General features: G+C 47.0%; 1 protein-coding gene across 1 annotated transcript in view; it reads right to left on the bottom strand.

Annotated features, from left to right (window-relative positions):
• Positions 1-326: 326 nt before the first annotated feature.
• LOC105895029 (zinc finger protein GLIS1) overlaps positions 327-13,827 on the bottom strand; it is a 37,464-nt gene continuing 23,963 nt past the window's right edge. The window contains exons 7-12 of the mRNA XM_042708998.1: positions 13,232-13,403; positions 10,302-10,461; positions 7,501-7,532; positions 2,803-3,003; positions 1,583-1,744; positions 327-1,329 (exon numbers count right to left, since the gene is read on the bottom strand). Coding sequence (XP_042564932.1) covers positions 1,196-1,329; positions 1,583-1,744; positions 2,803-3,003; positions 7,501-7,532; positions 10,302-10,461; positions 13,232-13,403 — 861 coding nt within the window. The 3' untranslated portion in view covers positions 327-1,195. The remainder of the gene's footprint in view (positions 1,330-1,582; positions 1,745-2,802; positions 3,004-7,500; positions 7,533-10,301; positions 10,462-13,231; positions 13,404-13,827) is intronic.

Here is a 13,827-nt window from a genome sequence, read left to right as displayed (position 1 = left end):
ATGGTACTCAAAACATCGACACACACAGTTGAGAGTAGCCTTTCACTGACCGTCATTGTAATTCAGTTATTGACTGAGTTTGGCCTTCGGTTTCTGTTGAGTGCTTTTATGAAATTTCATTTCAACACGCGTATATTCCAATATAGTCAATAAAACTGAATTGTTTGCATGTTTCCCATGACTGCAGACACAGAAAATGAATGAACTGAGGTGTCATTTATTTTTTTTAAACTTTGAAAAGAAGAAAAATACAATAGAAACCACTTTAAAACAAACTGTACACTTTATACAGCTGGTGATAGAGTTGCACTAGACTGTCCAGTCTTCGCTTTAAGTCTGAAAAAGTAAAAAATAAAATAAAATAAAAATTTGAATACCCCCAGTGATGCTCAGTGAGATGCTACAGTTGCGCTTTGAAAGAGAAAACCGGTAGAAATACCAGAGCCCTTCATACTGCAAGCTCTGCCAAAGTCAACTGGACAAGAGCCAAAGACGATATGGATTGCTCAGATGCTAAGAATGTCAGACTTAGAACATAACTAGAGGACAGTCTTGCAACAAATTTCCTGTTCAAAGTAAGTTGCAAGTCACCCATTCGTCCTGATCCCTCTGATATAAAAACAAAACAAAAACAACGCAAGCGCGATTCCACGGACAAACACTGCAAAAGTAAATATTTCTCTCTACACTTCAGCCAATAGTGGATGGGAAAGGGGGGAGGGAGGAAGAATGAGAAACGACCACATTTAAACGGGAGGGCCAGACTCTCATGTAAATAATTACAAAACAGGTGGCTGGAGGTGTGTTTCTGAGTGTATGCTACAATACAGGTATTCCATAGGTTTTGGACGCAGCAATCCTCAAACACATATGATTGGTAGCTGTGTGGACACAGTCGAGGTATACATTATAAGCTGTTTGAAGTATGCTTGCCCAACTGACAACTGCAGTCCATTACCTGTCCATGAAATTCAGCAGTTCCTCTGCTTTCCTACCATGATAAGACGAGTTCACTGAAATGACCTCGGTGGGATGAAGTGAGTCTCTGGTGTGTGATGTAAACCTTTTACACAGACTGGGAGAGAACTTTAAAAGGGCGAGTGGGAAAGGCTTCTGCTGCTTGCGCAGGTGGCCGGCTGGTGTTGTTGACGGTGAGTCCAGCCTGTCTCTTCTTTCTTTTGTTTTGTTTTGATGCTCACGTCTCCGTGTACACCGAAGACATCTGGCCGAGGCTGCGATCAAAGCTGCCCACCTGAAAGAAGACGCTCTCCTCCGGGCCGGGGGAAAACTGGCAACCTGAGCCCTGGATATCCGGCACCAGGCTGAACCCTGTCGGTGAAAATCCGGCACAAACTCGTGAGACGCTGACCTCGAAGGAGAGAGGCTAACCAGACTTACTCGCTCACAATCATTTTTGTCTCTCAGACAGCGGGATCATATGTTGTGAAACAGTTTGCAAATCCCAGTCTAAATCTACTTGCATGCACAATGCCAGGTGTTCTTGTACGTTTCAAGTGCCTATTTGACAGAGGAAGTGGTCAAGGTGAAGTGAGTGTTTCTCTCGGTTTACAAAAGGCTTTACCTGCGGAGGAGGAGTTAGCAGAGCCGGTCATGTGAAACCCGTTGTGCTGGTGCGAGTTGAAGCCATGAGAATCCCCTGCCAGATGAACGCTGCTGATTGACTGGTCCATTCTGTAATTGTCTCCGAAATGGAAGCAGCTCTGAAAGTTGCCTCTGTAATCTGCTGAGAGAAAAAAAAAAAAGAAGGGAGAAGTTGATCGTTTGTTTTCTGTGACAGGCAGGTAACAGCAAACATCAGGAAAATTGAAACAATTTACCAAAATGTATTAATCTTATGAAGTAGGTTTTGTGAACACAAGTTTCTGTTAGACATTTGATTGCACAGGACAGCCAGGAGAGTGATGTCCTGTCTTTTGGATAAGCCTTAGTTGATAAATCATACAGAACAAGCAACTGAACAATTTAGTAAGATGGAATTCAGACAGCTCATCATATATGGTCATTAGCTGATAACACTGATAATGTCTAATTTTGGAAAAAAGGATTTGATTCTATACAATAATCCCCACATATCCACACATTCAATTCTATGTGAATGATACTGTTCTACGCCACAAACTAACAAATGAGCATAGAACTCAAATGCCTTTATTTATGAACCATTTTTACAAACAGATTATGATGATATGTATTCAATTTCCCTCAAAATTAAATTATTTAAGGCAGGGTTCAAGGGTTTATTTTGAGGTGGTCCAGCATTTTATGCTGTCTTCCACAGCTCTGCACCACATCTATTTATGTTTGCCTCAGCTGCAGAACAATGGCAGACCAGCAGTGATCCCTGTTAATTGCACTAAAAACAAGGCACTTTCTCGTCAGACAACTTTAGGCCTGTTTAAATATTTATCCGAGTGGGAAACTCAAGGGGGCGATTTAACAACTTCTCCCTTCTGGCCGTTCCCACTAACTGTGAATCGCCTTGGCACTTGTATGCAACTCTCTCGCTTTGAATGGAGCCCTGAATCGCTGACTTGAATGTAAATATCTCTGGCTAAGCTCACCTAAGACCCTAATGGCACACCATAGTGCTATTTTGATGCAATTGCTCAACACAAAAGATCACTATAACATGCACTTATGTGGCCCTGCAAATCACCGGGTCTTAAACCATCATGGCCGAGAGTGTTGCTCAACATATTCAACAGGGGTAATGACACTATGAAGAAATGGAGGGGTGGGGGGGGGAGGGGAGAGCGAAGAAAAACCTGTTCAAATCCTTACCTTCACTGAACGGCAGGTTGTGGAAGCTGGCGTATGGCTTGTGGTGGGTGTGAATGTGCTGCTGGCCGCCTATAGAGTTCTGCGGCTTCTCCAGAGACGGAGGGGGAGAGGCGGCGCCCTTCATGGAGCCGAGGCCAGGAGACAGCAGAGGTCCTGGCATGCTGAACACAACAACACAGGGCGGAGAAACGACAACGTATCAGACTGAATGGCAGGACGTTTGGAAAGAGACGAGACGTGTCACTAAAAATACCAATCGATGTTCTGTATGTCATGCCGTTGATTTCTTTTATTGATTGATTTTCTATTATTTACTGCATATGTTTCATCTTTTGGAAAATTGAAGTCATAAAGTAAGATCTTCTATCTCCTTCACATTACCCTCTAGAGCACACATGAACCTGACTGCACCTCCAGGCAATCAAAGTACAGTATATTACAGCCTGCAGTAGCACACATTCAGAAGCACCCCGTCATGTCTGCTGTGTGGTACACAACTACTCTAGCTGATGAACCGCACCATTTACAGCCATGAGTTGATCTAGAGATAGGGAATGGAGAATGAGGCCCATGTTTCAGTCAGTTTCATTTCTTTTGTTCTGCTCATCTCTTCATGGGATGCAAAAGGGTCTGATTAAACGTATTTTTACCATGAGGGCCCTTTTTGGCTTTGAGGGGGAAACACTAACAATGAGCTGTATGTTTGCCTCTGCGTAGAGATTAATGGTGAAATTAGCCAAATGTCATCTGCTGTGACATCCCCCCTTACATCACTTTATGGCGCTTTTAACATCATCCCCTCCTCATTACGGAGGAAACGAGGGAGCATGGTTTTGATCAAACCCCAAAAGCGTTTTGTTGAGCGGCTCTTTCGGAGAAGAGTATTCTTCTTTCCAGATGGCGCGCTTACATAACGTGCCCCCGATGTACTGTACGCACACACTGGGTTGCTTGGGGGTAGCTACGATAGCTTCTTCGTAGGATTCTTGCATTGCGATTAAATAAATATGCCTTTGTTAACTGCATTAGATGCAGCTGTCACAGGCAAAGGCTGAAGATATGCGAAAGCTAAAATCACTCAAACCAAGGGGTCGTTGCCAGCCGAATAGTTCTGTGAAGTCTTAACCTCATTCAAGGCTCTTGTCATTCACTTCACACATCAAAGACTCACACTTTGCATTAAACATACCACATTTCAGAGGGAATACAAAACAAAAACAAACTGGATGAATTGCCTTCTTCAAACTGAAATATGACAAACAGATGCTTGTCCCAACCATTAGAGATTTTTTGAATGCTGGGATATCAGGAAAAACATGCAACCAGCATGGGTCGGTGGTGAGGTGGGAGAAACACAGAGAAATATAATCAAACACATCCATCCATATTGTTCTCTGGTTACAGTATATCCTTTGAACAAAACTTAACCAACAATGTTAATTATATCAGACGGTTTTATGAACAGCATCTTTTCTGAAATTTTCAAATTTTGAGATCAAGATGATGCTTAAGCCTCTAGTGGACCCAGTCCTCGTCTAAAATTCCCATCATGCACTAATACATATTGGTTACATATTGGTTCTAAACATTTGTCTAAATGGTGAGTACAGTACCATTCAAGACAGTTCTTCCAAGACAAATAGATTACTTGCAGGTTAACATTACAGATCATTTGCCTCACTTCCTGTTGTGACAGCTCACTCATGACTGTTATTCCCTCCTACTATTACTGTCCTTCACCATGTCTTGATAGCATTAATGTGGTGTATGGTGTGGGTTTTCCCATGTCTAAGAATAGAAGCAGAGGAAAGGGTGTGTGTGTGTGTGTGTGTGTGTGTGTGTGTGTGTGTGTGTGTGTGTGTGTGTGTGTGTGTGTGTGTGTGTGTGTGTGTGTGTGTGTGTGTGTGTGTGTGTGTGTGTGTGTGTGTGTGTGTGTGTGTGTGTGTGTGTGTGTGTGTGTGTGTGTGTGGGGTGCAGGGTTACAGAAGCCCTCTGGAGTCCCGCAGCGCTGGGAAAACACACGTGCCTCATGACCACGCTCCCCCAACAGATATGGAGAACAGCCGTAATCGCTAAGAAGTGTGTGTGTGTGTGTGGAGATATGGAGAACAGCCGTAATCGCTAAGCAGGCAGCCCTGAGAGGAGCAAAACTCCACCGCAGCATTTAAAACCTTTCGCCTCGATTCGCTCCTCATGTTTCACTCCGCAAGTAAATGCCTCTGCCTCATTTAGGAGGAGTGCAACGACAAAATAATCAAGTAATTCCTTGTGCTTTTGCACTGTCACCAAGCAGCGTGACTCATGAGGTCACTCCCTCTCTCTCTCTCCCTCTCTCCCTCCATCCCTCTCTCATCTCCCTCTGTCTCTCTCTCTCTCTCCCTCCAACCCTCCCTCATCTCTCTCTCTCTCTCCCTCCATCCCTCCCTCATCTATCTCTCTCTCTCTCTCTCTCTCTCTCTCTCTTTCTCTCTCTGTCTAATGGGCTACAGGCTCCAAAGGTTGTGGCAACATTTTCACAGAGCCCGGGTGCAGCAAACGTTGTCCCAGCGTTAGTGTACCGTGGCCAGGGGAGCAGGAGCGGTGCGGTGCGTGTTAGCGCTGGCTCATGTTCCCGGTGAGCGTGGCTAATCCCCGCGCTGGCAGAGGCCCCAGCGCGCTGCCGCCGCTGCCATGTGTTTCTACGCAGAGAGAGAGAGAGAGAGAGAGAGAGAGAGAGAGAGAGGGAGAGAGGGAGAGAGAGAGAGAGGCCTTCTCTCTCCCTCCCTCCCACCCTCCCCTGGGAGCTGCTGTCAGCACAAACTCAGGAAACAGTTATACTGTTCATATTTTTACAAGCAGCCTCTATGTGGAGCTAAAGTGAATCATAAGATAATCACAGCCAGCTGCCCCGCGCTCAGGCTTAAGGAATGAGGGGAATCTTTCATATGCAATATAAATCTCTCCCGCCGGTATTTACCTTCGCCTATCATCCGCGTGCTTCACAGTCCCTTTTCCAGCCGCACCACTCGTCTTTTTTTCCTTTCTTTCTTTCTTTCTTTCTTTCTTTCTTTCTTTCTCTGCTCTGATCTGGCCTCCACCCCCTCTTCCCTCTTTGCTATGAGAGCGACCCCTGACCCCAGTTCCTGAAGAGACTTGGCTAACACACACACACACACACACACACACACACACACACACACAGAGGCCTGACTGAAGTGATAGCGCTCTTAAGTTGTCTTGCATTCAAATAAGACTTCGGATGAAATCCAATTATCTCATGGATACATTCGCGTGATCACCAATCACAGAAATCCCTTGCAGATGTCTCGTGGAGAAGATGTCACATTGGGCCGCTTGCGCCGGTTGTGCTGCGCAAGAGCTCCTGAGATGACGTAACCCGCAGGTCGTCCTCGGCGACGCACCTTCCTCGCACAGAGCAGGATGAGGGAGACGTGGGGATCAGCGGATCGGAGGGAAAACAGAGCAAGCGCTCCGGGATAAAGATTCATGAGGAGAGCTGCTCCACTCGCCGTTCGTCTTCTCTCACCTGTCCATGCTGACGCTCCTCCGGGAATAGCCAATCCTACTCCGAGGCCCGACGTTAAACCACCTCCTCCACACACACACACACACACACACACACACACCACTGATGGATCCCCAGGGCGACTTTTCTGGAGAGGGATGGTGGGAATGCTTCTGGTTCTGGTTAGCGACGTAAAGCCACGCGTGAGAGACGGGCCTCGCCGCTCGAGCCCTCAAGCCCATGTCTAAACACAGCTCAGGCTGCCTCGGGCCTTCCAAAATCCCCGGGCTTCCCGGCCTGCCTGGGAAAACTGGCTGGATCCACGGTGAGCGCGGGCATGTCACTACCATGTACAGCACTGAGTGCCACGAACACTGGAACGGGATGTCTGTCATAGCAGCGACCCCAAGTGATTTGCAATCCCACTGAAGCTAGTCTACTGTTAGCAGCCTGTTGAAACAGCGTGCCCAAATTATTAATATTTTGACATGAGTAAGTGCTGCAGAGAGAAGATAAAACAATTACCTCATAACTGCTGGGTGTCAACACATGCCAGTGTCAGTAAATCTCAACTTCTACTTAAAGCAATGAAAAACATGATAAATACAGCTGCAGTAGCTACATTAACTTCAAGACATGAGCAGGGAGGCTGAAGGCACAGTGCAACTACTGTGAACCAGGGGTGATATACAACGCAAACACCACAAAAACAGCAAATACCACCCATCCGAATGGGTCCAGCAGGCCCAGAAACACGGCCATGCCTCTGAAAGACTCAGAGTGTTCAACTGCCCTGTGCTCTCTCACTACCGGCTAACACACACACACACACACACACACACACACACACACACACACACACACACAAGACACAGCGAGCGCAAAAAAATGTATTTTAACTGGCATATTTGAATATTAGCTCCAAAAAATGACACTTGTATTTGCAAAGTAAAATGAGTCTAAATGGCCCATTTCAGCCAGGGTAAACACATTTAGCTATGAGGTCAGAGCGTGTTTCAGCGGAGTGGAGTTAGTTAGATAATTTTGTCAAAATGTTTAATGTTCTGCAAACCCATTTGGGAAAAACAAGTGTGGCACCGCTGTTGACTTTGGCACAGGCCTGTATACTCAAGGCTTTAAACATGTAAATCAAATGCTCCATCTGCAGTCAAATGTGAGCTGACATTTCATACCTGGCTTGTTGTAGGTCCTGGCAGAGAACACCCTGAGATTGGCACGATAAAGAGAGTTATATGTCTATGAATATAGGTATTTTGATCAGACATCTCAATCTAATGAAATCCTCAAATAAAGTTATTTTTTTCCTTTGCAGTTATCTTAATGCCCTGCTGTCATCACATCTTAGCGCGCACACATTAAGCTTCCCCCTGATGGGAGTAGAGCTGAGTGCTTTGGGTGGGCCAATACAGCCATGACATGATTGGCTGGATAAAAGATGGCGTTGGATTGGAAATGTAAGATGCACTTTACGTTTTTACATTTTTTTTTTTAAAGCCCCCTTTTTCCATTCAGTACTGGGAAAGAAAATGTGTCTAATCCTTCCCTGGTATATTGGCCATGGCGTATTTCAGACGTTCCTGACCAGGTCCAATGAGAAGCAGCGACCTCTCGTTCAGCTCCAATCTGTCACACTGACCTTGGGCTCAATGCGGCTAGTGTTACGGCAGGACCCTCACGTCCAGGCCAGTCCAGGCCTAATTGTGCCGTAATTGTTAGTATAGCCTCTAAACCACTTGCTAATTGTATGAAGTTTCTTTTCGTTGAAAAGAAAAAAACACTACCCAACCCACTCCTGATGCTTGGAAAAACAGGTCGCCATCCAAAATGATCATACATGACAATTCGCCGGCTGCTCCAGCAAATTTCATAGCTTTTGTGGTGTTTTTGCTGGAAATGGACTTGTCCACCGTTGCCATCCACCCCCCCCCCCCCCCACCCCAACCTTTCTTTTCTGAATCTCGAGCATGCCTGCGCTAACTCGATCCAAACACACCTCACAAGCATAAGAGCTTGAAGCTTAAGTTTTTGAGTGATTAAAAGCGTTTTTTCCATCTCCTGCGATGATTTTTCAGCATTTTATTCTCCGCGGCGTGTAAACTCTCCGTGACACATGGCCGGCTCCGCAGCTCCGCAGCGCCGGGGGTCTGCAGCGAGGCCTTAATAGAAAACACACCTGTGGTCCAGCGAGCAGGCAGGAGTCAGGACAGGCTGCTGCAGACCCCGGGCTGCCTGCCCCCCCGTCTCTGTCTCTCTGCCCCTGCTGCCGTGGTGATCCGTGTGAAACTGAGTACAGTGACGGATGGAAGTGAGCGCGCGCTCCATAATCAGACACAGGATACAGCCTGCCTCCATAAACCAGCAGGCTCTGGTAAACGCTGCCGCCACACATAAACCGACCGTTCACGCTGGACTTAAGTGACATCAGTTTACAACGTATAGCCTCGATAAATATACTGTGTTGCTTCTGTGGGGAAAAAATGTGTGAGTAAAAATGTGTGTGGCCCAGTGAGCCTTACAGTCCAAATAAATAATGTCCAAAAATATGACACGATACAGATGGAATAGAGACAGTATACTGAACTATCACAGTATACCGTTAACATACCACCAGTATTGTATGTGCTCTGCTCATAACACACTCGTTCTAAGAAGCATACAGCCTGACCAGGGAACGGAACATTAGTTGTCCCCACGGTCCCGAGTGCTTTGACTAGTAGATGTGTGTTGACAGCCCCTAAGCAAAATGGAGTGAGTCAGAATGGTTCCTTCATCACCCAAGGACAGAGGTCTGTGCAGAGATGAATCACACACATACACACACACAAACACACACACACACACACACACACACACACACACACACACACACACACACACACACACACGGGGCAGAGGACGCTCGGAGATCTCTTTGGACACACACTGTATGACACCAGCTGAGTGGAAAAGGGAAGGTCATCTCAGGCTGAACCAGGCTGACCTCATCGGGGACACTTTGCACGTAACCCTCCCGGGAACTGAGGCCGTAAATAAAACAATGAGCTAAGGCGCGAGAGTGGACACCCAGGACTTTGGAAAGCTTGGGAGACAATAAGTGCCGTTCCTAGATGTGACAGAGTCTGCCTAACCCACACAGCATACAAAGGCCTCCACCCAAGGGCAAATGAGTGGGCAAGCTGCTTTTTCCCAGTAATTATGAGAGAGAGAGAGAGAGAGAGAGAGAGAGAGAGAGAGAGAGAGAGAAAAAGGGAGAGAGGGAGAGAGAGAGAGAGAGAGAGAGAGAGAGAGAGAGAGAGAGAAAGGGGAGAGAGAGTGACCACCCGGGCCTCTTGGTACTGTGCACGCGTTTGGGGACTCAACACATCACAGCACTCACACTGACAACCACCACGGCTGTGATCCCTCTTCAACTCCACATGACGTCGCAGCTCAGAGGGATTTGTGAGAGTGTACAGTGTGTGTGCGTGTGTGTGTGTGTGTGTGTGTGTTTACAATGTGTGTGTGTGTATGTGTGTGTAGTGTGTAGTTGAGCACAGGGGTCAGTACTCACCCCGCCCTGGTGCTCTCTGTACTGGACAGAGGGGAGAGATGGTGGGGGCTCCCATGTGTGTGTGTGTGTGTGTGTGTGTGTGTGTGTGTGTGTGTGTGTGTGTGTGTGTGTGTGTGTGTGTGTGTGTGTGTGTGTGTGTGTGTGGAGAAGAGGTCAGTGCTCAACCCTCCCTGGTGCTTCACACAGGGGAGAGGTGGTGTCTGTGGCTGCCGTGTGTCTGTGTGTGTGTGTGCTAGTGTGTGTGTTAGTGTGTGTGTGTGTATGCAGAGGAAGGGTCAGTACTCACCCCTCCCTGATGCTGTCCATACTGGACAGAGGGGAGAGATGGTGGGGGCTGCCGTGTGTGTGTGTGTGTGTGTGTGTGTCTGTGTGTGTGTGTGTGTGTGTGTGTGTGTGTGTGTGAACACGAGGGTCAGTACTCACCCCTCCCTGATGCTCTCCATACTGGACAGAGGGGAGAGATGGTGGGGGCTGCCGCCGATGTCACGGTCCAGGCGGGGCTGCCGTGGGGGCGGGTCAGGGCCGGGGGAGAGCATCTCCACCGTGGCTCCGTGATGGGGGGCGCTGGAGCCAGCGAACAAGCCTGAAAGACAAACAACACTAATGCAGAAAATGTGCCAGATAAACCCCAGCACTCCTAGAGGCCCTGCGTCGCACGTTGACCAAATTAAGCCTGCCGACTTTCATGGCAACAAGCATTTGTTTTGACAACACAGATCCAATCAGAGGGGCCTTTGGAAAAATAAAATGTTCCGTGTTTTGGTGCTGTTTGCAATTCACTGTACATCATTTGCACTGCCATGGCGAATGGTTGTGATTGGCCCGAAGGCTTTTCTATTAACGTGTCCCGAATCTTAAGAACTCTGTTGAGTTAGCAGGCTAGGACAAAGGCAACGCAGGGACAGAAGAGGAAAGGATGAAAAACCTGCTACCGGAATACCTGCTGCCCTAACATCAGCTCCTGAGATTTCTGGGAATTCATAATGACTATTCCAGCAACAACAACCTTTTGCTTTTATTTCGAGTATCATGATGCCATAGATTTTAGTGTCTGGTCGGTCCCAAATCAAAACGACAGTCGAAGGCACCGTACGGCAGTAACTATCCTCCCTGAGCTTCTCATGTTGCCTCACAGGCTAAAGGCCACAAACTCCTGTCTCCCCACTTGTAAATCTGCTCCTTTGAATTTGTCCTGTGATTTCTTTTCCAGTGGTCCGCCAGGACCACGCCGCACTGACTGTCCGATACAGTTAGTCGCCAGAGGAAGTGCTCCTGTTCTTTTTTTTTTTCATTTTCTTTTTTGTTTTTCCCTTCCAGCTGTTCCCCAGTGAAAGCAAGGTCTATCTGACAGTTTTCTGAAATGGTTACAAGCTTGATTCATTACCCCGAAATCATCAATCAACCCACGTAAATGGTTTCCCCTTTAGCCTCAACATCTGCTACTAGGCCCGGCAAACAGTCGACAAATAACGGCAGTGATTGCTTCAGTTTTATCAGTTGCTCCGCAGAGAGAGAGAGAAAGAGAATGTGGTACTCGGAGGGAACAGCTCGGGGTCTTTTTCAAGTTGAGATGATGTTTCGAGGAAGGCACGGACAGCATGTGCTAACGTGGGGCCCACCACTGAGTACCACACACATACCCCTGACAGCCACTCTGACACCTACGCAAACATGCCTCGAAATCTCAACTGGCTGCGTCAGAAATCCTCCGCTAAACTTCGGTCTTAGTGTACTACTCCGCAGAATGTGTCACGTTGACCTCTGATTATGACATAATCTTTGGAGACAAGACGCTGAGGTCTCCTGAAATGCGGCGGTTTATAAAAACAGCGTGGCGTCCAAATACGGAAACATAAAACCGATGCCTTCAAACTGAATTTGATACATTTCGAGTCCCCTCCCCGGGATGAATTTCGCAGATGATTGACGCCTGGACTCAGAAAGGAGAACGTCGAAAACTAAAAAGAAAAGCCAAGTGTACATACTGAGCGCAGTGCACTGAGAGGAGTGGTTGCATAAATAAATACTGTGAGTGTGTGTGTATGTTTGTGTGTGTGTGTGCGCACATGCACGTGTTTTTGTGTGTTATAAAGAGAGTGAGGACAAAATTGCGCAATTACTATAAACTGCGTGTGTGTGTGTATGGGTGTATGCAAGTGTGTGCTTGTGTATGTGTGTGTGCCTGTTTGTGTAGGGAAGGAGAGAAAGAAAGAGAGAGAGAGATAGAGAGAGAGAGAGATAGAGAGAGAGAGAGAGAGAGATAGAGCTCCATCCATTCAAAAGGGTCCCTTCCTCACTCCTCTCCCTCCCCTGGCTTGAGAACAAAGCTTTGTTCTGGGCTTGCAAGCGAGCTTGAATCATCCTAAATAACGTTACACTCTCAGGCATGTTGGCCAGCTTCGCCCACCACTTCTCAAGGAAACAAGAACATGCGGCCACAACAAGCCATCAGCTCCTCCGGGCTAAATGAATTTGCACACTGAAGCTGTGAGGAACCCCTTTGAACAGGGGAAAAAGGGAAAGCAAGTGATGGCCAAGAACTTTAAAATCAATTTCTCCCTTACACAGATGATTAAAAACAACTTAAACTCTAACAGCGAGTGGTCAACGAGTGTAGGGAGCCTATTGTGCTCGGAGAATGAACCGCTGATTTTTTTTTAAAGTTATTTTTTCTCTCACGAATCATCACAAGCGCTTGCCATGAAATTTCTCTTTGGTCCGAGGCGCACCATGAGATTCGAACTGAGATATGACTTGATACGAGCTGTTACCATGTATAAAATGACTATTAATCCATACAAGCTAAAGCTTGGCTGCTTACAGAGAGATATAACACTGATAAATGGCAATAATTCAATATAATGTAGCGTGCACAGTACTCGAGTTAGCATGCTGCTCTAACTGACTGCTCCAGATGCTTGGATTAATACCATTACACATGTTCCTCATAATCATCACATTTCTTTCCTCTACCACATCCATTACGGCGTATTGTTTTTGGACCCCGTTAGAACCTTATGTAAAGTCGATGTACTCTGAGGTGAACAGAGGGGGCTGCAGTGGAAACAAAGCACATCCATTTAAAGAGGAGATCGGCAGCTCTTTAATTAGTTGGGCTGTTGTTTTTAAAACGAGCAGCTGTTTTGTCCAATCTGGGCTTTTGACAGCGAAATAGTTAGCTGTGCGGGTCTGGCGCGCTAGCTTGAAACTCAAACTGAGCGCAGTGTCTGGAGCCAGGCTCCCGTGTCAAATTCGAAAGTTTAGCTTTGGTTAACTACAGATGAGTGTGATGAGGCTAATGAGGCTAGCTGAGTTGCTGTGAGTGTGAGTGTCAGAAGGGGCGGTAAAGTGACCTGTGAAGATGTCCTGTCCCAGGCCAGGGGAGCGGCCATCTTTGCCGTTGAGAGAGGACTGCTGAGGGGGAGCGGGGCAGTGGAGGTGCTGAGAAGAGGCGGAGCCATGCAGGTGCTGGATGGACAGGCAATCGGTCAGCACGTCCGCGTCCAGGTGCGGACATGGCCTCAGCTGTCAATCAAAAGAAAATGACCGTCGTTAGAGCACAAGTAAATAGGAATGAAGTCTAAGAGAAGCACAAAGGGTACATATCCAAGACTCTCGTATCCAAGACTCTCATGGACGAATCAGACAAACAGTTCATCCTTTCCCCTAGTTTTCTTCTCCTGCCAAAACATTGCAGCTCAGATGTATCCCCAAGCCATATGGTGCACTGATTTTCCGTAAATCCACGGAGTGATCCTTGTCAGAATGATGAGGTGTCTCTCTTGTCGAGATTAGTGGTCGGGTTGTTAACCAGTCAACTTTTACTGCCTTGGCCATTCGTAGGGGAAGTATTGAAGGGGAGGAAACACACCAAAAAGCCCTCTCTTTGCAGACAGAGATAAAACAGGCCCTGAGAGAGGATTTCTGTTGCTTTTTAAAGAGGCGAGGA

This window comes from Clupea harengus, chromosome 10 (genome assembly GCF_900700415.2).
Source record: "Clupea harengus chromosome 10, Ch_v2.0.2, whole genome shotgun sequence".
Lineage (NCBI taxonomy): Eukaryota > Metazoa > Chordata > Actinopteri > Clupeiformes > Clupeidae > Clupea > Clupea harengus.
The sequence above is the reverse complement of the archived record's forward strand: the minus strand, read 5'-3'. Positions and strand labels throughout refer to the sequence as shown.